The sequence below is a fragment of the Schistocerca nitens genome, chromosome 4 (genome assembly GCF_023898315.1).
Source record: "Schistocerca nitens isolate TAMUIC-IGC-003100 chromosome 4, iqSchNite1.1, whole genome shotgun sequence".
NCBI classification, from domain to species: Eukaryota; Metazoa; Arthropoda; class Insecta; order Orthoptera; family Acrididae; genus Schistocerca; species Schistocerca nitens.
The window spans coordinates 741,021,450-741,043,046 of NC_064617.1; the positions used below are offsets into that span (position 1 = coordinate 741,021,450).

At 43.6% G+C, this 21,597-nt stretch overlaps 1 protein-coding gene across 2 annotated transcripts in view; it reads right to left on the reverse strand.

Moving 5' to 3' along the window:
• Positions 1–21,597, reverse strand: part of LOC126252982 (ATP-dependent translocase ABCB1-like) — a 251,623-nt gene that overhangs the window by 29,969 nt on the left and 200,057 nt on the right. For both annotated transcript variants that reach the window (XM_049954010.1, XM_049954009.1), the window contains one exon: positions 17,154–17,315. In XM_049954010.1, coding sequence (XP_049809967.1) covers positions 17,154–17,315 — 162 coding nt within the window. The remainder of the gene's footprint in view (positions 1–17,153; positions 17,316–21,597) is intronic.

The window sequence follows — 21,597 nt, forward strand, 5'->3', positions numbered from 1 at the left end:
TTGCCTAGTATTTTAAAACAGTTCATACATATTACAGTATTCATCATGTAATAACAATTTTTTCCAGTATACGGGCACATACTGTTTACAGCAAAGAAAAATCAAAGTAATGATAATGAGGTAAAAAGAAAGTTCAAAAAAATAAAATAATCAAATTAGTTCAAAAACAGAGGGTGTTAAGTAAAGAATATTAGAAATTTAGAAGCGAATAAAAGAAGTACAGAAAATTATAAGTAAAATCGTTGCCTACTACCGTCAGTGATCGGAAGGGATAGTCTCAGAATTGCACTGAGCCGTTTTCATTACATTATGGGGTTGTGGCGAAGCCAGATCTCGAGTTGTGCATTTCTGGGCAACATTTTCTTTAATTCTAAGTTTCTATGTAGCTGTATTTGTATGTATTTCTATCTCTAATATTAGTCTACTTATTTACGTAGTTCGGTACCTATGTTTGTTTTATGCATTACCTAGTCGTAGTGTGTGTGTACTTCATCTTCGCCGGCCGTTGTGGCAGAGCGGTGCTAGGCGCTTCAGTCTGGAACCGCGCTACTGCTACGGTCGCAGGTTCGAATCCTGCCTCGGGCATGGATGTGTGTGATGTCCTTAGGTTAGTTAGGTTTAAGTAGTTCTAAGTCAAGGGGACTGATGTCCTCAGATGTTAAGTCCCATAGTGCTCAGAGCCATTTGAATCATTTTCTCTTTGTGTATCATTATATTATGTGTCCGTTTCTCTGTCATCACCGCTATCATTTAGTGATATGATTACGCTTGGCCTGAGTGCAGGTCTATACGGACTGTCTCTTGCGTATTCTTCTTGTAATATTCTTGAAATAATGTCCGTTGTTTTGTCTAGGCCTGCACATTGGTCTGGGTTCCCGAGTGAGTTGTATATGTCGCAGTGTGTCATCCTCTGTTGTCTGGTTTGAGTATGCATGGTGCAGTGTAGTGTTACATGTTCGGGGAAGGCAGTTTCAACACATGTCCATTCTTTGCTCGGACTCAAGTTCATCCAATAAAGTGTGTTGAATAAGGGTCAGGTTCGGTTAGTAAATGTATCACTTCGCGGCTTTTGGTCACGTGGTTTATTCCTTATCTTTCCCTTATACTTGGGAAGAACTCAAGACTCTCCGGCACTTTTCGCATGTGTCCCACTGGGTTTGCCATGTATTCACTCGCCAACTTCTAAAATAGCGCATATCGGCGATGTCTTCTTCTGTGATTGTACTTGTTTATTCCTGAAGCCCATCTTCACGTATTATGTTGCAGCAAGGTACCTATTAGTGATGTCGATTGGAAAGACGCCCAAGGCTACACAGAGAGCTTTCGAGATGTGGTTATAAAGGCGCTTGCTGATCGTAGGAGCACACCTCCCTGCCTGTACCCCCACAGCAATTACGTTTGCCGCACGACGGAGTTCATGTGCCCATGTGCTTGCCGCAAACCATGTTATGGATTCAGATATTACACAGTCATATATTGTCACTCATGTTAACGGTAGTGTTTATTCTTGCCTGTTTTTGAAGTAGTTTTTCTACCTCGTCTGCTGCAGTTGGTACGAGGACGAGTCAAATGAAAACCTTAAAAGGGAAATAATTAAAAATGTACATTTCGCGCCATTCTTCTGTAAGTTGGCAGTACTGATATCAATGGTGTAAGGAATTCCCAACAGATGGTAGTATGATAGCATACTACAGACAAGCGGAACGCGGCCCTAATACCAGTTCGAAATGGCTGCCTCGCTTGCGACATGCAGCAAGGAAGAACAGTATTCTGTCATACGTTTTCTGAGCAATGAAGGTACGAAACCAATTGAAATTCATAGACGAATCAAGGTCCAGTATAGTAACGCATGTCTGACATTGCAGCAAGTGAATAAGAGGAGTAGAAAGTTAAGAAATAGCTTGCTTCCGTGACATAAGTTCATCACCCCGGCCAGGCACACCACATCGTGTCACCAGAAACTACTGTAGCAGTTGAAGCCATTGTGTTGAAAAATCGCCTTGTGACGGTGGATGAAATAGCCGCAAATCTGAAAGCCATGGCTCAGCACATCAAATCATTCATGAAATGCTTAAGTTCCGCGAAGTGTCTTCAAGATGGGTGCCACAGCAACTCATACCAGAACTGAAAGAGCGACATGCTGACGCCTGCAAAGAACCTTTGCGGCCCTTTGAAGCAGATGGTGAAGAACTGTTACAGGAGACGAAACCTGGGTACACTATGACCAATGCGAAACAAAGACAGCAAGCAAGGAATGGCGCCATACCTCACCACCAAAACCCAAGGAGTTCTGGATGCAGCCACATGCAGGGATGGTTTTGCTGACTCCCTTTTGGGATGAACGAGGCGTTGTCTTGGAACCCTACACGAGTAGAGGAAACACCAACACCAGTGCTTCACATTTCAATATGTTAAAAAATCAGCTTCGGCCTGCAGTAAGACCAAAGAGATGTGGACTTCTGACTACAGGTGTCATCTTACGACATGACAATGCTTGTCGTCATACTGCCCATGCAACACTTGTAACCATCGGTGACCGGCACTTCGATACTCTGCCATAGCCACCATATGTCTGGACCATTGAAAGAGTCGATTCGAATTTTCGTTCCTATGAAGAGGTGGAGCAGGGGGTGCACGAGCACATGCGCAACAAACAAAAGATTTTTTCATTTTTCAGGGGAATTTGTGCACTTCCTACACTTTGGAGGAGGAGTGTTGAACGACAGGGAGATAATGTTGAAAAATGGTACACTTATTTTCCACTTCTGTTCAATAAAAGCGTTTAAAATAACTTGGGGTTTTCATTTGACTCCCTCTCGTAAGTGGCCCTTGAAGGAGAGTCCCTCGTCAGTCGCTATTGTCAAGTGTCTTGTCGACCTTTTTCTCACTATGTTTGTGTTTCCAAGTTTCGCCGATGGGTCTCTAATAACTCTTCCTTTATGTAGCATGTAAAGTGTTCTGTTTGAGGCAGTCATTAGTTTATTTTGTGTACACCAGTTGTTCGTGTGTTGTAGTATATCCCTAGCTCTCTTCTGAAGTTGTGTTCGGAAGTTTGTTTACACTAGCACCAGCAGGTCGTCGGCATATACCATGATTCCATCGGCGCAGTCATGGCTCTGCAAGAGATCAAATAGGGGTTCCACTGCCAGACGGGTCCACAGATGGATCATAGTGAGTTTTTGCCAACTTTCTGGTTGCCTTTCCTCAGCCAGCAACCTTGTCCGTACAGTAACCCCGTAGGCTGTGGTACAGGGTGGCCGGTACATAGTACACTGAAATGTAGTGCGAGTACAAGATCGTCCCACAGACAATGTCGGTCCCACAGCCGGGCAGTGAGCTTTGGGAACAGTACGCGTATTAGCCATTTCTGTCCCGAGGTGGTTCCACATGGAGGAGGTTTGCCGTTGCCCTCGAACTATTCTTTGTTTTTGGTTTTCAGTTTTTCACTGGTTTGATTAGGCACCGCATAATTTCCCACCCTATCTCAGTCCCGTTATCAGTATAGCACTTGTGTCGATTGTCCTCAGTTACTTTTCTATATATCTAAGTTCAAAACCTAAAAACCTGAAGATAGCTCTCAAGAATCTCAACACCGACCTGTGTGAACTATCAAAATGGGCGCACGATATAGCGTTAAAGCTCAACCTATAAAACAACCCAAGCGGTACTAATTGATCATTCTAAGCTGATTAGCCTGAAATATCGGGAATCCCTACCATCTTGAACCCTAAGTGAGACAAACACTAACTTCTCTTCTTCAGCAAAGGGTTTAGGAGTAATAATAGAAGAAAATTTAAATTGGGCCCTGCACGTAACGAAATATGAAAAGCCCTTCCCTCTTGACCAGAAAAAGAAACTTGTACAAACACTTATATCTCCAAATTATTGATTACAGCGATGTCGTCCTGCAAGACCCTTCTCAGGAAAGTTCACACGCCTGGAACTGTTTATGAATGCCTGCATTCATTATATCTGTGATGTTCGACTGACCACATATCACCATCGTATGCACTACTATTCTGGTTGCATTCAGACAACACAGAGATATCCACACCATCTGTTTTTTCTACTGTCTTATCCACGAACTCTCCTCGACCTTAACGATCTTGTCAGAACAACACGGCATAAACACCCGGTTCCATCAGAGTAAAATTAAATCTGTCTCATTCTAACGTTCAGCCAAGTTCACGAAGTTCTTCTTAGTGGCAGGAACTCGACTCTGGAACAACTTCCTGCATGACACTAGAGAACTAAATAATATCTCCATCTTCATAAGACAGATAACGACATATCTACTACAGCAACAATAAGGTTACCATTATCCCTACAGGCTTTGTTACGCTTGGACATACCTGTTTCCCACCTGACCTTCCTCATTTCCCAGTATTCTTAATCAATGCAGTCTTCTTAAATTTCCTTTTCCCAGAACTCGCTATATCAGAAACATTTGTTTTGTGGATCTATAAATTCTTCTTATATTTGCCACTAGCATTATTGTTATTAATGTCACGATGATTGCCATTATTTTTATTAGAATTGTCACTATTAGTGGCAGCAGCTGCAATCGTACAGGTAATGCCAATCCTAACTTTAGTAGTTTATAGTTATTATTATTATTCACATTATTTAGACACTCAAATCATTTTAATACAAGTTGTCATATTAAAACTGTTGTTCCTTGAAGAAACTATGATGTAACAGATACTTCTTGTGTGAAACTCTGGACCCATGTCAGAGAGGACCTGATGGCCCTGAACAGACCTGGTTAAATAAATAAAAAAAAGAAAAATATATTCCAATCTCCATCTTGACTAACAATTTTTATCCTCTAATGAAGATATCTTCCCCCATGAACCATGGACCTTGCCGTTGGTGGGGAGGCTTGCGTGCCTCAGCGATACAGATGGCCGTACCGTAGGTGCAACCACAACGGAGGGGTATCTGTTGAGAGGCCAGACAAACATGTGGTTCCTGAAGAGGGGCAGCAGCCTTTTCAGTAGTTGCAGGGGCAACAGTCTGGATGATTGACTGATCTGGCCTTGTAACATTAACCAAAACGGCCTTGCTGTGCTGGTACTGCGAATGGCTGAAAGCAAGGGGAAACTACAGCTGTAATTTTTCCCGAGGACATGCAGCTTTACTGTATGATTAAATGATGATGGCGTCCTCTTGGGTAAAATATTCCGGAGGTAAAATAGTCCCCCATTCGGATCTCCGGGAGGGGAATACTCAAGAGGACGTCGTTATCAGGAGAAAGAAAACTGGCATTCTACGGATCGGAGCGTGGAATGTCAGATCCCTTAATCGGGCAGGTAGGTTAGAAAATTTAAAAAGGGAAATGGATAGGTTAAAGTTAGATATAGTGGGAATTAGTGAAGTTCGGTGGCAGGAGGAACAAGACTTTTGGTCATGTGAATACAGGGTTATAAATACAAAATCAAATAGGGGTAATGCAGGAGTAGGTTTAATAATGAATAAAAAAATAGGAGTGCGGGTTAGCTACTACAAACAGCATAGTGAGCGCATTATTGTGGCCAAGATAGGCACAAAGCCCATGCCTACTACAGTAGTACAAGTTTATACGCCAACTAGCTCTGCAGATGATGAAGAAATTGATGAAATGTATGACGAGATAAAAGAAATTATCCAGGTAGTGAAGGGAGACGAAAATTTAATAGTCATGGGTGACTGGAATTCGTCAGTAGGAAAAGGGAGAGAAGGAAACATAGTAGGTGAATATGGATTGGGGGGAAGAAATGAAAGAGGAAGCAGCCTTGTAGAATTTTGCACAGAGCATAACTTAATCATAGCTAACACTTGGTTCAAGAATCATAAAAGAAGGTTGTATACCTGGAAGAATCCTGGAGATACTAATAGGTATCAGATAGATTATATAATGGTAAGACAGAGATTTAGGAACCAGGTTTTAAATTGTAAGACATTTCCAGGGGCAGATGTGGATTCTGACCACAATCTATTGGTTATGAACTGCAGATTGAAACTGAAGAAACTGCAAAAAGGTGGGAATTTAAGGAAATGGGACCAGCATAAACTGAAAGAACCAGAGGTTGTAGAGAGTTTCAGGGAGAGCATAAGGGAACAATTGACAGGAATGGGGGAAAGAAATACAGTAGAAGAAGAATGGGTAGCTCTGAGGGATGAAGTAGTGAAGGCAGCAGAGGATCAAGTAGGTAAAAAGACGAGGGCTAATAGAAATCCTTGGGTAACAGAAGAAATATTGAATTTAATTGATGAAAGGAGAAAATATAAAAATGCAGTAAATGAAGCAGGCAAAAGGGAATACAAACGTCTCGAAATGAGATCGACAGAAAGTGCAAAATGGCTAAGCAGGGATGGCTGGAGGACAAATGTAAGGATGTAGAGGCTTGTCTCACTAGGGGTAAGATAGATACTGCCTACAGGAAAATTAAAGAGACCTTTGGAGAGAAGAGAACCACTTGTATGAATATCAAGAGCTCAGATGGAAACCCAGTTCTAAGCAAAGAAGGGAAGGCAGAAAGGTGGAAGGAGTATATAGAGGGTTTATACAAGGGCGATGTACTTGAGGACAATATTATGGAAATGGAAGAGGATGTAGATGAAGATGAAATGGGAGATAAGATACTGCGTGAAGAGTTTGACAGAGCACTGAAAGACCTGAGTCGAAACAAGGTCCCGGGAGTAGACAACATTCCATTAGAACTACTGATGGCCTTGGGAGAGCCAGTCATGACAAAACTCTACCATCTGGTGAGCAAGATGTATGAGACAGGCGAAATACCCACAGACTTCAAGAAGAATATAATAATTCCAATACCAAAGAAAGCAGGTGTTGACAGATGTGAAAATTACCGAACTATCAGTTTAATAAGTCACAGCTGCAAAATACTAACGCGAATTCTTTAAAGGCGAATGGAAAAACTGGTAGAAGCGGATCTCGGGGAAGATCAGTTTGGATTCCGTAGAAATGTTGGAACACGTGAGGCAATACTAACCTTACGACTTATCTTAGAAGAAAGATTAAGAAAAGGCTAACCTACGTTTCTAGCATTTGTAGACTTAGAGAAAGCTTTTGACAACGTTAACTGGAATACTCTCTTTCAAATTCTGAAGGTGGCAGGGGTAAAATACAGGGAGCGAAAGGCTATTTACAATTTGTACAGAAACCAGATGGCAGTTATAAGAGTCGAGGGGCATGAAAGGGAAGCAGTGGTTGGGAAAGGAGTGAGACAGGGTTGTAGCCTCTCCCCGATGTTATTCAATCTGTATATTGAGCAAGCAGTAAAGGAAACAAAAGAAAAATTCGGAGTAGGTATTAAAATTCATGGAGAACAAGTAAAAACTTTGAGGTTCGCCGATGACATTGTAATTCTGTCAGAGACAGCAAAGGACTTGGAAGAGCAGTTGAACGGAATGGACAGTGTCTTGAAAGGAGGATATAAGATGAACATCAACAAAAGCAAAACGAGGATAATGGAATGTAGTCAAATTAAATCGGGTGATGCTGAGGGGATTAGATTAGGAAATGAGACACTTAAAGTAGTAAAGGAGTTTTGCTATTTAGGGAGTAAAATAACTGATGATGGTCGAAGTAGAGAGGATATAAAATGTAGACTGACAATGGCAAGGAAATCGTTTCTGAAGAAGAGAAATTTGTTAACATCGAGTATAGATTTAAGTGTCAGGAAGTCGTTTCTGAAAGTATATGTATGGAGTGTAGCCATGTATGGAAGTGAAACATGGACGATAACCAGTTTGGACAAGAAGAGAATAGAAGCTTTCGAAATGTGGTGCTACAGAAGAATGCTGAAGGTAAGGTGGATAGATCACGTAACTAATGAGGAGGTATTGAATAGGATTGGGGAGAAGAGAAGTTTGTGGCACAACTTGACTAGAAGAAGGGATCGGTTGGTAGGACATGTTTTGAGGCATCAAGGGATCACAAATTTAGCATTGGAGGGCAGCGTGGAGGGTAAAAATCGTAGAGGGAGACCAAGAGATGAATACACTAACCAGATTCAGAAGGATGTAGGTTGCAATAGGTACTGGGAGATGAAGAAGCTTGCACAGGATAGAGTAGCATGGAGAGCTGCATCAAACCAGTCTCAGGACTGAAGACCACAACAACAACAATGAAGATATCTTCACATAGACATCACTTCCTCTAGTTAATGTTTTCTACACATAGCATGCGGTTAGTACGGATATACTGGGCAGTTGTGCACACTCAAAAAATTCAGAGTGAGTAAAATTCCCCCACTGGATTTGATGGGATACACACTGAGGTGACAAAAGTCACGGATAGCGGTAAGGACATATACAGATGGCGGTAGTATCGCGTACACAAGGTAAGAGTATAAAAGAACAGTGCATTGGTGGAGCTGCCATTTGTATTCAGGTGATTCCTGTGAAAAGATTTCCAATCGTCCTTCGTTATTTTGTCTATACATCACGCGCAAAACCTGTAGCTTAAACCTGAAGAATGTTTTCCGGTAGGAATTAACAGACTTTGAACGCGGAATGGTAGTTAGATATCGACGCATGGCACATTCCATGTCGGAAATCGTTAGGGAATTCAGCATTCCGAGATCAACAGCGTCAAGAGTGTGCCAAGAATACCAAATCTGAGGCGTTGCGTCTCACCACTGACAACGCACTCACTTAATGACCGAGAGCAGCGGCTTTCGCATAGAGTTGTCGGTGCTAACAGACAAGCAACACTGCGTGAAATAACGGCAGTACGACGGAAGTATCCGTTAGCACTGTGCGGCGAAATGTGGCGTGAATGGGCTACGGAAGCAGACGACAGACGCGAGTGCCTTTGTTAACAGTACTCCCTAGCCTGAAGCGCCTCTCCTGGGTTTGTGACCATATAAGTTGGACCCTACGCAACTGACCTGGTCAGATGAGTCCCGATTTCTGTTGGTAAGGGCTAATGGTAGGGCACGAATGTTTCGCAGATCCACGTTGTTAACAAGGTACTGTGCAAGCTGATGGTGGATGCATAATGGCATGGGCTGTGATTGCATGAAATGGACTGGATCCTCTAGTCCAAATGAACCGATCATTGGCTGGAAATGGTTATGTTCGGCTACTTGAAGACCATTTTCAGCCATTCAAGGACTTAATGTTACAAGGGAACAATTGTTTGCGATTGGTTTGAAGAACATTCTGGACATTTCGAGCGAATGATTTGGTCACCCAGTTCGCCCGACGTAAACCCCATCGAACTTTTATGGGACATAATCGAAAGGTCAGTTTGTGCATAAAATCCCTCACCAGCAATACTTCGGCAATTGTGGGCGGCTACAGAGGCAGCATGGAGTAATATTTCTGCAGGTGACTTCCAACAGCTTGTCGAGCCCATGTCACGTCAAGATGGGCACTTTGCCGGGCAAAAGGACATCCGACACGATGTTAGGAGATATTCTATGACTTTTGTCATTCCACTGTGTATGCATTTCAGCACATGAGAACTAGAGCTACGTTGCACGCCTTTACAATAAGAAACCGCTTTAAAATTGCTTTAACAGTAGAGCAGGAGCCGTGTTGTGCAATGCTGAAAATACCAGGAAAACGAGAACTTACACTACTGGCCATTAAAATTGCTACACCACGAAGATGACGTGCTACAGACGCGAAATTTCACCTAGGGAGGAAGATGATGATGTGATATGCAAATGATTAACTTTTCAGAGCATTCACACAAGGTTGGCGCGGGTGGCGACATCTGCAACGTGCTGACATGAGGAAAGTTTCCAACCGATTTCTCATACACAAAAAGCAATTGACCGGCGTTGCCTGGTGACACGTTGTTGTGATGCCTCGTGTAAGGAGGAGAAATGCGTACCATCACGTTTCCGACTTTGATAAAGGTCGGATTGTAGCCTATCGCGATTGCAGTTTATCGTATCGCGACATTGCCACTCGCGTTGGTCGAGATCCAATGACTGTTAGCAGAATATGGTATCGGTGGGTCCAGGAGGGTAATACGGAACGCCGTGCTGGATCCCAACGGCCTCGTACCACTAGCAGTCGAGATGACAGGCATCTTATCTGCATGGCTGTAACGTATCGTGCAGCCACGTCTCGATCCCTGAGTCAACAGATGGGGACGTTTGCAAGACATCCCACGCCCGGGTTCCTGGGTTCGATTCCCGGCGGGGTCAGGGATTTTCTCTGCCTCGTGATGACTGGGTGTTGTGTGATGTCCTTATGTTAGTTAGGTTTAAGTAGTTCTAAGTTCTGGGGGACTGATGACCATAGATGTTACGTCCCATAGTGCTCACAGCCATTTGATCCATTTTTTTGTTTGCAAGACAACAACCATCTGGACGAACAGTTCGACGACGTTTGGAGCAGCATGGACTATCAGCTCGGAGACCATGGCTGCGGTTACCCTTGATGCTGTATAGCAGACAGGAGCGCCTGCGATGGTGTACTCGACGACGAACCTGGGTGCACGAATGGCAAAACGTCATATTTCGGATGAATCCAGGTCCTGTTTACAGCATCATGATGGTCGCATCCGTGTTTGGCGACATCGCTGTGAACGCACATTGGAAGAGTGTATTCGTCATCGTCATATTGACGTATCACCGGGCGTGATGGTTTGGGGTGCCATTGGTTACACGTCTCGGTCTCCTCTTGTTCGCATTGACGGCACTTTGAACAGTGGACATTACATTTCAGATGTGTTACGACCAGTGGCTCTACCTTTCATTCGAACCCTGCGAAACTCTACATTTCAGCAGGATAACGCACGACCGCATGTTGCAGGTCTTGTACGGGTCATTCTGTATACAGAAAATGTTCGACTGCTGCACTGGCCAGCACGTTCTCCATATCTGTCACCAATTGAAAACGTCTGGTCAATGGTGGCCGAGCAGCTGGCTCTTCACAATACGCCAGTCACTACTCTTGATGAACTGTGGTATCGTGTTGAAGCTGCATGGGCAGCTGTACCTGTGCACACCATCCAAGCTCTGTTTGACTCAATGCCCAGGCGTATAAAGGCCGTTATTACGGCCAGAGGTAATTGTTCTGGGTACTGATTTCTCAGGATCTATGCATCCAAATTGCTTGAAAATGTAATCACATGTCAGTTCTGGTATAATATATTCATCCAATGAATACCCGTTTATCGTCTGCATTTCTTCTTGGTGTAGCAATTTTAATGGCCAGTAGTGTATTTAATTTGTCGTTAATGTCACTCACTTGTAGCATGTCAGATTTATTGGGGTCAGTACTAAATCACAAAGAACGACAGGTTTTAACTGACATTTACTTACTACTCCAGTAATTTCTTTCTTTCGCTGTCGTTTCCCGTATTAAGTCACTGAGTGTGTACTTCATGTGCTAGAAGTAGTGAGGGTCACACAGAAGTAGTAGCAGCTGGCTGCAGAGGAACAGACTACGCCGCACAGGAGCCAGGGAACTGTGCCACCGCCACAAGGACCGCGCAGCCAGACGCAAGTACCTGGGGCTATGGCAAGCCTGCGCTTCAACGTACGCTGCACCATTATGAAGCACACAACACCAAAAACTAATGACCTATTCGGACGTATCCACTCAGCAGTGCTTCTCAGCAGCGCTGCCAATGGCGAATGCTGCTGGTATATGAGCGATTTCTTACGCAGTCACGGCCACTGAACGATGGCGCTGCTGGCCGTGTCTGTGGTCTGCTTCGGCACGAGTGGCGACCAGAAAAAGTGGATCCACTCGTGACTATGCAAGCAACGTTATGGTATCATTCTGACTGCACCACAGCGGCACCACTGTTTCAATCCCTCGAGCGCAGTGCGGCTAACGCACACGTCCTTAGAGCAGTAGCTGCTGCAAAGAGGAAGTGAGTGCCAGAATGAGATTTTCACTCTGCAGCGGAGTGTGCGCTGATATGAAACTTCCTGGCAGATTAAAACTGTGTGCCCGACCGAGACTCGAACTCGGGACCTTTGCCTTTCGCGGGCAAGTGCTCTACCACTGAGCTACCGAAGCACGACTCACGACCGGTACTCACAGCTTTACTTCTGCCAGTACCTCGTCTCCTACCTTCCAAACTTTACAGAAGTTCTCCTGCGAACCTTGCAGAACTAGCACTCCCGAAAGAAAGGATATTGCGGAGACATGGCTTAGCCACAGCCTGGGGGATGTTTCCAGAATGAGATTTTCACTCTGCAGCGGAGTGTGCGCTGATATGAAACTTCCTGGCAGATTAAAACTGTGTGCCCGACCGAGACTCGAACTCGGGACCTTTGCCTTTCGCGGGCAAGTGCTCTACCACTGAGCTACCGAAGCACGACTCACGACCGGTACTCACAGCTTTACTTCTGCCAGTACCTCGTCTCCTACCTTCCAAACTTTACAGAAGTTCTCCTGCGAACCTTGCAGAACTAGCACTCCCGAAAGAAAGGATATTGCGGAGACATGGCTTAGCCACAGCCTGGGGGATGTTTCCAGAATGAGATTTTCACTCTGCAGCGGAGTGTGCGCTGATATGAAACTTCCTGGCAGATTAAAACTGTGTGCCCGACCGAGACTCGAACTCGGGACCTTTGCCTTTCGCGGGCAAGTGCTCTACCACTGAGCTACCGAAGCACGACTCACGACCGGTACTCACAGCTTTACTTCTGCCAGTACCTCGTCTCCTACCTTCCAAACTTTACAGAAGTTCTCCTGCGAACCTTGCAGAACTAGCACTCCCGAAAGAAAGGATATTGCGGAGACATGGCTTAGCCACAGCCTGGGGGATGTTTCCAGAATGAGATTTTCACTCTGCAGCGGAGTGTGCGCTGCAAGGTTCGCAGGAGAACTTCTGTAAAGTTTGGAAGGTAGGAGACGAGGTACTGGCAGAAGTAAAGCTGTGAGTACCGGTCGTGAGTCGTGCTTCGGTAGCTCAGTGGTAGAGCACTTGCCCGCGAAAGGCAAAGGTCCCGAGTTCGAGTCTCGGTCGGGCACACAGTTTTAATCTGCCAGGAAGTTTCATATCAGCGCACACTCCGCTGCAGAGTGAAAATCTCATTCTGGAAACATCCCCCAGGCTGTGGCTAAGCCATGTCTCCGCAATATCCTTTCTTTCGGGAGTGCTAGTTCTGCAAGGTTCGCAGGAGAACTTCTGTAAAGTTTGGAAGGTAGGAGACGAGGTACTGGCAGAAGTAAAGCTGTGAGTACCGGTCGTGAGTCGTGCTTCGGTAGCTCAGTGGTAGAGCACTTGCCCGCGAAAGGCAAATGTCCCGAGTTCGAGTCTCGGTCGGGCACACAGTTTTAATCTGCCAGGAAGTTTCATATCAGCGCACACTCCGCTGCAGAGTGAAAATCTCATTCTGGAAACATCCCCCAGGCTGTGGCTAAGCCATGTCTCCGCAATATCCTTTCTTTCGGGAGTGCTAGTTCTGCAAGGTTCGCAGGAGAACTTCTGTAAAGTTTGGAAGGTAGGAGACGAGGTACTGGCAGAAGTAAAGCTGTGAGTACCGGTCGTGAGTCGTGCTTCGGTAGCTCAGTGGTAGAGCACTTGCCCGCGAAAGGCAAAGGTCCCGAGTTCGAGTCTCGGTCGGGCACACAGTTTTAATCTGCCAGGAAGTTTCAGGAAGTGAGTGGTTTGCACTGTAGTTGACAATGGCGTTGGACAGACGAAACATCATGACAAAAATTTTGCCATTGAAACTGAAATGAGGCCTGCCATAAGGGAATTGAAACATGACGATTGCAGCAACGAGATTGCAAAGAAAAATACGTCGTAGTTTATCATACGAAAATTCAAAACATATTTCACTGACACGTCCACAATAGAGAAATACTTAACAGGTAAGAAAAGTATTGATTATTTCCAAAAAATATCTCTAATACAGGAAATACTGTGGTAGCTAAAATACTTAACAAATTCGGTGCATGCACAGTTGTAACAACTCAGCTGCATGTTAATCCTGGTTTGAAATTTGAATTATATTTAACTTATTTACAAGTCCATTCATCCGCGAAGTAATCAACAAATTCAGTGCGGGTGCATTTTGCAACGTTTCCAGGTGGAGAGTTGTCTACTGACACCTCATCGTCTAGTCTGGCAGGGCAAACTGTGTCCTCAAACTTACACATATCTCTTTTCCTGACAAAGTTATGTACAAGGCAGCAAGTTTCTATTGTGCTTTCTGTTAAATATTGTTGAAAACTTAATGAAATATCCTCTACTTATTGCTCAGCATTTTACACAAGCTGAGCAGAGCTTGTGGCGCCACTAACACGCGTTTACAGCGCCACCCATGTTGTCGGCCTCTTAGTATAAGCCCAACCCAAAAGTCCCGATACCCTCGGTTACTACCCTCAATTAACACAAAGCTTTGCAAAATGATTATATGCAGACTGAAGCGACGAATTAAAATTTTACCGTGGCCGGAATTTGAACCAAGGTCTCCTGATCACTATGCAGATGCGCTTAGCTCTGTGTCACTCTGGCTAAGTGGCTTGGTACGACTGCACGGACTACCATAGTACCCTTTCCTCATCAGTCTAAATACTCATTCATTCCTCAGTCCATCTGGTATTCTCCCTAACTCCACAGCACTGTAGAGGCTCTCTAACTGTACAGGCTGAAGAGTGATATGGAAGTTTGAGGGAGGAGCGAAGCACCCTAGGCTAATCTGTGCAGTCCTCCAAAGCATTGTGCCCGAGTGGCGTACTGGTTAGCGAATTTACTTCGAGAGCCGGCAGCCCCGGTTTGAATTGCAGCCTTTGTACAAATTTTCCTTCGTCAATTCAATCTGCATATACAAATCACAGATGTTTGAGACTTGAAAAGGCTTCTGCAACCATACAGTTTCATTTAACTTTGCAACAATGTCTGACCTATGCCTGCAAATTGTTGGCGTCTAATCTACATTTGACCTTCCTTTGACGGCCAATAGAAGCTGAAAAATTGAGTACGCTTCTCTCCCCAATGCCCGCCCTCCTCCAAGGAATAAAATAAAAAAAACCGAAAAAATTTCGTTTCACATCTTTCGCAGTAAGCTCCTCTGCAAACTGGAGCCTTTAAATCTGGTATGCTTTTACCATGTGAAAACGTACCATGGTACCCGGTGTTACGTGATGTTTTCGCAACGCTACCAGTGTCTAAACGTAATTTTATTTCGTTCAGAATCGTGACGTTTCATCCATTTGTTGTTTCGGTGTTTGATATTCGCTTTTGTATATTTTCTTCTGCATAGCGATCTCATAATGCTTGAAATGACACACATTTCACATACGCATGTTATTTCGAAGTATAAGATAACTTCCATCGAGGTAGTAGAGCAGTACAGTTAGAAATTTAAATTACAGAGTGGTTATAATTACACTTTCGCTGCTTGAGACGATCCTCACGAAAAACGAGTGAGCGTAGGAAAATGAAATTTTGTACAAACATACTTGTAAGAACATGTGGAAGGTAAATAACGAACAAAACCATCGAAAGAAACACATTTTAATTCCCACCTGAGAGGTAACCTTCGTTAATAACGTACCATGTTTACGTCATAGATTACAAATGTTGCTCAATACGATGAGCATCTGCGTCGATGACAGCCTGAACCCGCACCAGAGATACCATTTCACAATTATTCCAGCACTTTTGGAACGATGAACCGTTTATTGTTCAGATGACGTGAAACAGCTCGTGCACTGCTTGAAGATCGCACACTGCGTCCAGCATTCTCTGCCATGGCAACACTAACTTCTTTAACAGTTTGTGGCTCAATTGGCTTCTCCCAGGAGCAGTTCCCAAATCTCTAGTTTATTCGAACTTCGAATTACTAAGGCGCGGAAAGACGACCTCTCCGTATTCCTTTAACGCGTAGATACTCGAGAAGAAAAGCAGCACTGCTGCTGTTGTTTTGAGAAAATAGTTTTACGAGTAAAGCCCTGCTCACCTTGTCCAGACCCATGCTATCAGCAATTGTAATTCACAACTGCTGCTTGTGTTTCAGCAATACGTCACCGTACCAATACCGGCACTTAACGGCAAATTGTGACACTAACACTACTAACAACGCCAGTCCTGCAGCGCGATGTCTGAACGTAATTACTATAAAGTTTGAGATTTATATGGTAAATAGTTTTTTGTCTACAATGACTCAGGTAACGATAGTTTGATTGTAACCACCACGTTCAATCTTCAAGCGAGAGGACGCACAAATTCGAGCCACAGAACGTCGATGGAACACCGCATACTTCAGCGAAGAGAAGCGTTGACGTGGAGGTAATACTAATTTACGTTATTTTCGTGAAAGTTGTAGAATGAAAAGTGATCAGTATTTCAGCACTTCTTTTGCGTAATGGTTCTTTACTGGTGATTAATTACGAAAAATGGAAGAGTGTATGCAAGCCCTCCAGAAGTTTCAGCTCTTTAAGCACGAGATCCATTATAGGACGGAGTAATAGACACGTGTTCCCACTACGAAACGAAACAAAGTTTTCAAGTTGTTGAACATTGTGGACATAAAATTATGTACTGTAGCCCAGCCTGTCACAGCTTCAATTCCTCTTTGTTCTTTTAGTTCTTCGTTTTCTGACGATACCTTTCGAGTGAACTATTACAGACATACGCCTTTATGAAAATGACCAATTTCAGTCATATTTCTGTTAATTATTTTTCTCTTTCTACACTGTCTATTGATAATGAAATGAAATACTAAAATTATAGCTACAACATATAGTACAATAGTTAAATCACACACACACACACACACACACACACACACACACACACACACACACACACACACACACACACACACACACACACACACGCAAGCAAACGAGCATTCACAGAGAGAGTTAGAGAGAGGGGGGGGAGGGGGGGGAGGCAGAATCGTGCTACAGTTGTTTGAGGAGCACGATAGTGAATTCACTGTGTCCACTATGACATGGTCACCGAATTCGCCTCATCTAAGCCCGATGGAACACATCTGGGACGCTTTCGCGTGCCAACTCTTGCTCCACAGACCAACGGGCCGTGATTTACGGGAATTGAGTGAGCTGTACATAGGCATCTGGTGGCACACCATTTGGCTATCGACCTTGTTAAACTGTTAACAACATTACTTGTATTATGCTGTACTATTAATTATTGTAATATATATCATACTAATGATACAGAACTTGATAATTGCGAAGAGATCACTCACCCCCTGGACGCTGGCTGCGTCGCCGGACAGCCGGGCACAGAGCGCTCCAGTGCTGTTGTTCTTGTCGTCGAACCAGGCCACCTCCTGCCGCAGCATCGCCGCAAACGCCATCTTCCGCAAGCGTGATGTCAGTCTTTCCCCGGCGATACCGTACATGTATATCTGAAACCAATCAGGCACACATTCACACTGAAATGCAGAAGTAGTGGCTTACCGTTTATAATCACCAGGTAGCGCGAGTCTCCTGTGTCAAATTTCAAATGTCTTCGCAGCTTCTTGTGAGGTTCAGATAGTGTCTTGTTGTTTCGATGGAGAGATTAGTTTTAAAGGCTCCATTGGTATCTTTCGAGACGAGGAGCTGCCAGTGGTATTAGCATATCATAGGCAGCACTCTCAATTGTTGTAATTTTGTTTATTACGAAGATAGAGTGTGCCTCATAAATGATACTTCAGTCATATGAGTGGCGTCGTTGTCAAGTCACCATACACTCTCATAACTTCAGCATAGATCTACACTGTTTGCCATTAAAGCTGAGGAACATATTGAATAGCAAGAAACAAAATTTACTCTTTGTGCAAATACAGTGTAGTAGAAAGTAGAAAGCAAGGGGAAACTACAGCCGTAATTTTTCCCGAGGGGACGCAGCCTTACTGTATGGTTAAATGATGATGGCGTCCTCTTGGGTAAAATATTTCGGAGGTAAAATAGTCCCCCATTCGGATCTCCGGCCGGGGACTACTCAGGAGGATGTCGTTATCAGGAGAAAGAAAACTGGCTTTCTACGGATCGGAGCGTGGAATGTCAGATCCCTTAATTGGGTAGGTAGGTTAGAAAATTTAAAAAGGGAAATGGATCGGTTAAAATTAGATATAGTGGGAATTAGTGAAGTTCGGTGGCAGGAGGAACAAGACTTCTGGTCAGGTGAGTGCAAGGTTATAAATACAAAATCAAATAGGGGTAATGCTGGAGTAGGTTTAATAATCAGTAAAAAATAGGAGTGCGGGTAAGCTACTACAATCAGCATAGTGAACTCATTATTGTGGCCAAGACAGATACGAAGCCCACGCCTGCCACGGTAGTACAAGTTTATATGCCAAGTAGCTCCGCAGATGACGAAGAGATTGATGAAATGTATGATGAGATAAAAGAAATTAATCTGATAGTGAATTGAGACGAAAATTTAATAGTCATGGGTGACTGGAATTCGATAGTAGGTAAAGGAAGAGAAGGAAACATAGTAGGTGAATATGGATTGGGGGGAAGAAATGAAAGAGGAAGCCGCCTTGTAGAATTTTGCACAGAGCATAACTTAATCATAGCTAACACTTGGTTCAAGAATCATGAAAGGTTGTATACATGGAAGAGGCCTGCAGATACTGGAAGGTTTCAGACAGATTATATAATGGTAAGACAGAGATTTAGGAACCAGGTTTTAAATTGTAAGACATTTCCAGCGGCAGATGTGGACTCCGCCCACAATCTATTGGTTATGAACTGTAGATTAAAACTGAAGAAACTGCAAAAAGGTGGGAATTTAAGGGGATGTGACCTGGATAAACTGACAGAATCAGAAGTTGTAGGGAGTTTCAGGAAGAGCATAAGGGAACGATTGACAGGAATGGGGGAAAGAAATACAGTAGAAGAAGAATGGGCAGCTTTGAGGGATGAAATAGTGAAGGCAGCAGAGGATCAAGTAGGTAAAAAGACGAGGGCTGGCAGAAATCCTTGGGTAACAGAAGAGATACTGAATTTAATTGATGAAAGGAGAAAATACAAAAATACAGTAAGTGAAGCAGGCAAAAAGGAATACAAACGTCTCAAAAATGAGATCGACAGGAAGTGCAAAATGGCTAAGCAGGGATGGCTAGAGGACAAATGTAAGGATGTAGAGGCATATCTCACTAAAGTCAAGATAAATACTGCCTACAGGAAAATTAAAGAGACCTTTGGAGAAAAGAGAGCCACTTGCATGAATATCAAGAGCTCAGATGGAAACCCAGTTCTAAGCAAAGAAGGGAAAGCAGAAAGGTGGAAGGAGTATATAGAGGGTCTATACAAGAGCGATGTACTTGAGGACAATATTATGGAAATGGAAGAGGATGTAGATGAAGATGAAATGGCAGGTAAGATACTGCGTGAAGAGTTTGACAGAGCACTGAAAGACCTGAGTCGAAACAAGGTCCCGGGAGTAGACAACATTCCATTAGAACTACTGATAGCCTTTGGAGAGTTAGCTCTGACAAAACTCTACCATCTGATGAGCAAGATACCCTCAGACTTGAAGAAGAATATAATAATTCCAATCCCAAAGAAAGCAGGTGTTGACAGATGTGAAAATTACCGAACTATCAGTTTAATAAGTCACGGCTGCAAAGTACTAACGCGAATTCTTTACAGATGAATGGAAAAACTGGTAGATGCCAACCTCGGGGAAGATCAGTTTGGATTCCGTAGAAATATTTGAACACGTGAGGCAATACTGACACTACGACTTATCTTAGAAGCTACATTAAGGAAAGGCAAACCTACATTTCTAGCATTTGTAGACTTAGAGAAAGCTTTTGACAATGTTGACTGGAACACTCTCTCTCAAATTCTGAAGGTGGCAGGGGTAAAATACAGCGAGCGAAAGGCTATTTACAATTTGTACAAAAACCGGATGGCAGTTTTAAGAGTCGAGGGGCATGAAAGGGAAGCAGTGGTTGGGAAGGGAGTGAGACAGGGTTGTACTATATCCCCGATGTTATTCAGTCTGTATATTGAGCAAACAGTAAAAGAAACAAAAGAAAAATTCGGAGAAGAAATAAAAACTTTGAGGTTCGCCGATGACATTGTAATTCTGTCAGAGAAAGCAAAGGACTTGGAACAGCAGTTGAAAGCAATGGACAGTGTCTTGAAAGGAAGATATAAGATGAACATCAACAGAAGCAAAACGAGGACAATGAAATGTAGTCGAATTAAGTCTGGTGATGCTGAGGGAATTAGATTAGGAAATGAGACACTTAAAGTAGTAAATAAGTTTTGCTATTTGGGGAGCAAAATAACTGATACTGGTCGAAGTAGAGAGGCTATAAAATATAGATTGGCAATGGCAAGGAAAGCGTTTCTGAAGGAGAGAAATTTGTTAACATCGAGTATTGAATTAAGTGTCAGGGAGTCGTATCTGGAAGTATTTCTATGGAGTGTAGCCATGTATGGAAGTGAAACATGGACGATAAATAGTTTAGACAAGAAGAGAATGCTGAAGATTAGATGGGTAGATCACATAACTAATGAGGACGTACTGAATAGAATTGGGGAGAAGAGAAATTTGTGGCACAACTTGACTAGACGAAGGGATCGGTTGGTAGGACATGTTCTGATGCATCGAGGGATCACCGATTTAGTATTGGTGAACAGCATGGAGGTTAAAAATCGTAGAGAGAGACCAAGAGATGAATACACTAAGCTGATTCAGAAGGATGTAGGTTGCAGTAGGTACTGGGAGATGAAGAAGTTTGCACAGGATAGAGTAGCATGGAGAGCTGCATCGAACCAGTCTCTGGACTGAGGACCACAACAACAACAACAGAAAGGATACATTATTAAATTCTCGACAAGGATAGAAGCTGAATTAATGAAATAAAATTCGTACCAAGCTCAGGACTTTAAGCCAGGTCTCCTGCTTTTTAGGCAGATGTGCTAACCATTACACAACCACAGCATTATGATTACCACAGCAGCACGGTCTACCCTAGTCCAATGCCGTCCCTAACACGGACTTCTATTGACAATGCCATCGTGGTGTAGTGGTAAGCACACATGTTCAGTAAGCAGAAGTCCTGGGTTCAAACCCAAGCTGTAGTACAAATTTTAATTCATTACTTCAGCTTCTATCCTTTCGAAGATAAAGCGGAGACGCTTATGTCTCTAGGAAAATGAATTTCATCAGATAATCAGAGTGTTGGCGATGTTGGGTTGTACAGGATTCGGCGTACAGCAGATGGTGCTGCCACCTCTGGGAGCAACAATGGTACTAACCTGACTGGGCACCAAGTCAGATAACAGAAGGTCATTCAGTTTTGTTTCCACTCTGTGCTAGAGATTATCAGTCATAGTCGCTGGCAAGTGGTGACGCGCCTGTCTCTCGCAACCCTTGACTTGATCTTTGCAATAGGTGAGATGTTTGGAGAACGTGCTGGTCAGAGCAACAGTCTGACACTTTCTGTAGGTGAGGGCAGCGCACGCAACATGCAGTATTCCACTATCTTTTTGAAAGTCACGGGGACCTTGAAGATGGAGAACAGCCATCAGTCATAACACGTCAGAAATGTAGTGGCTCTAGTTTAAGTTAACGGGCAGAACCAATGGTGATTCTGTTGCGGATCCTTTTACACCTCATACCATAACGCCAGGAGATGGGCGCGTATGGCTCTGAGCACTATGGGACTCAACATCTTAGGT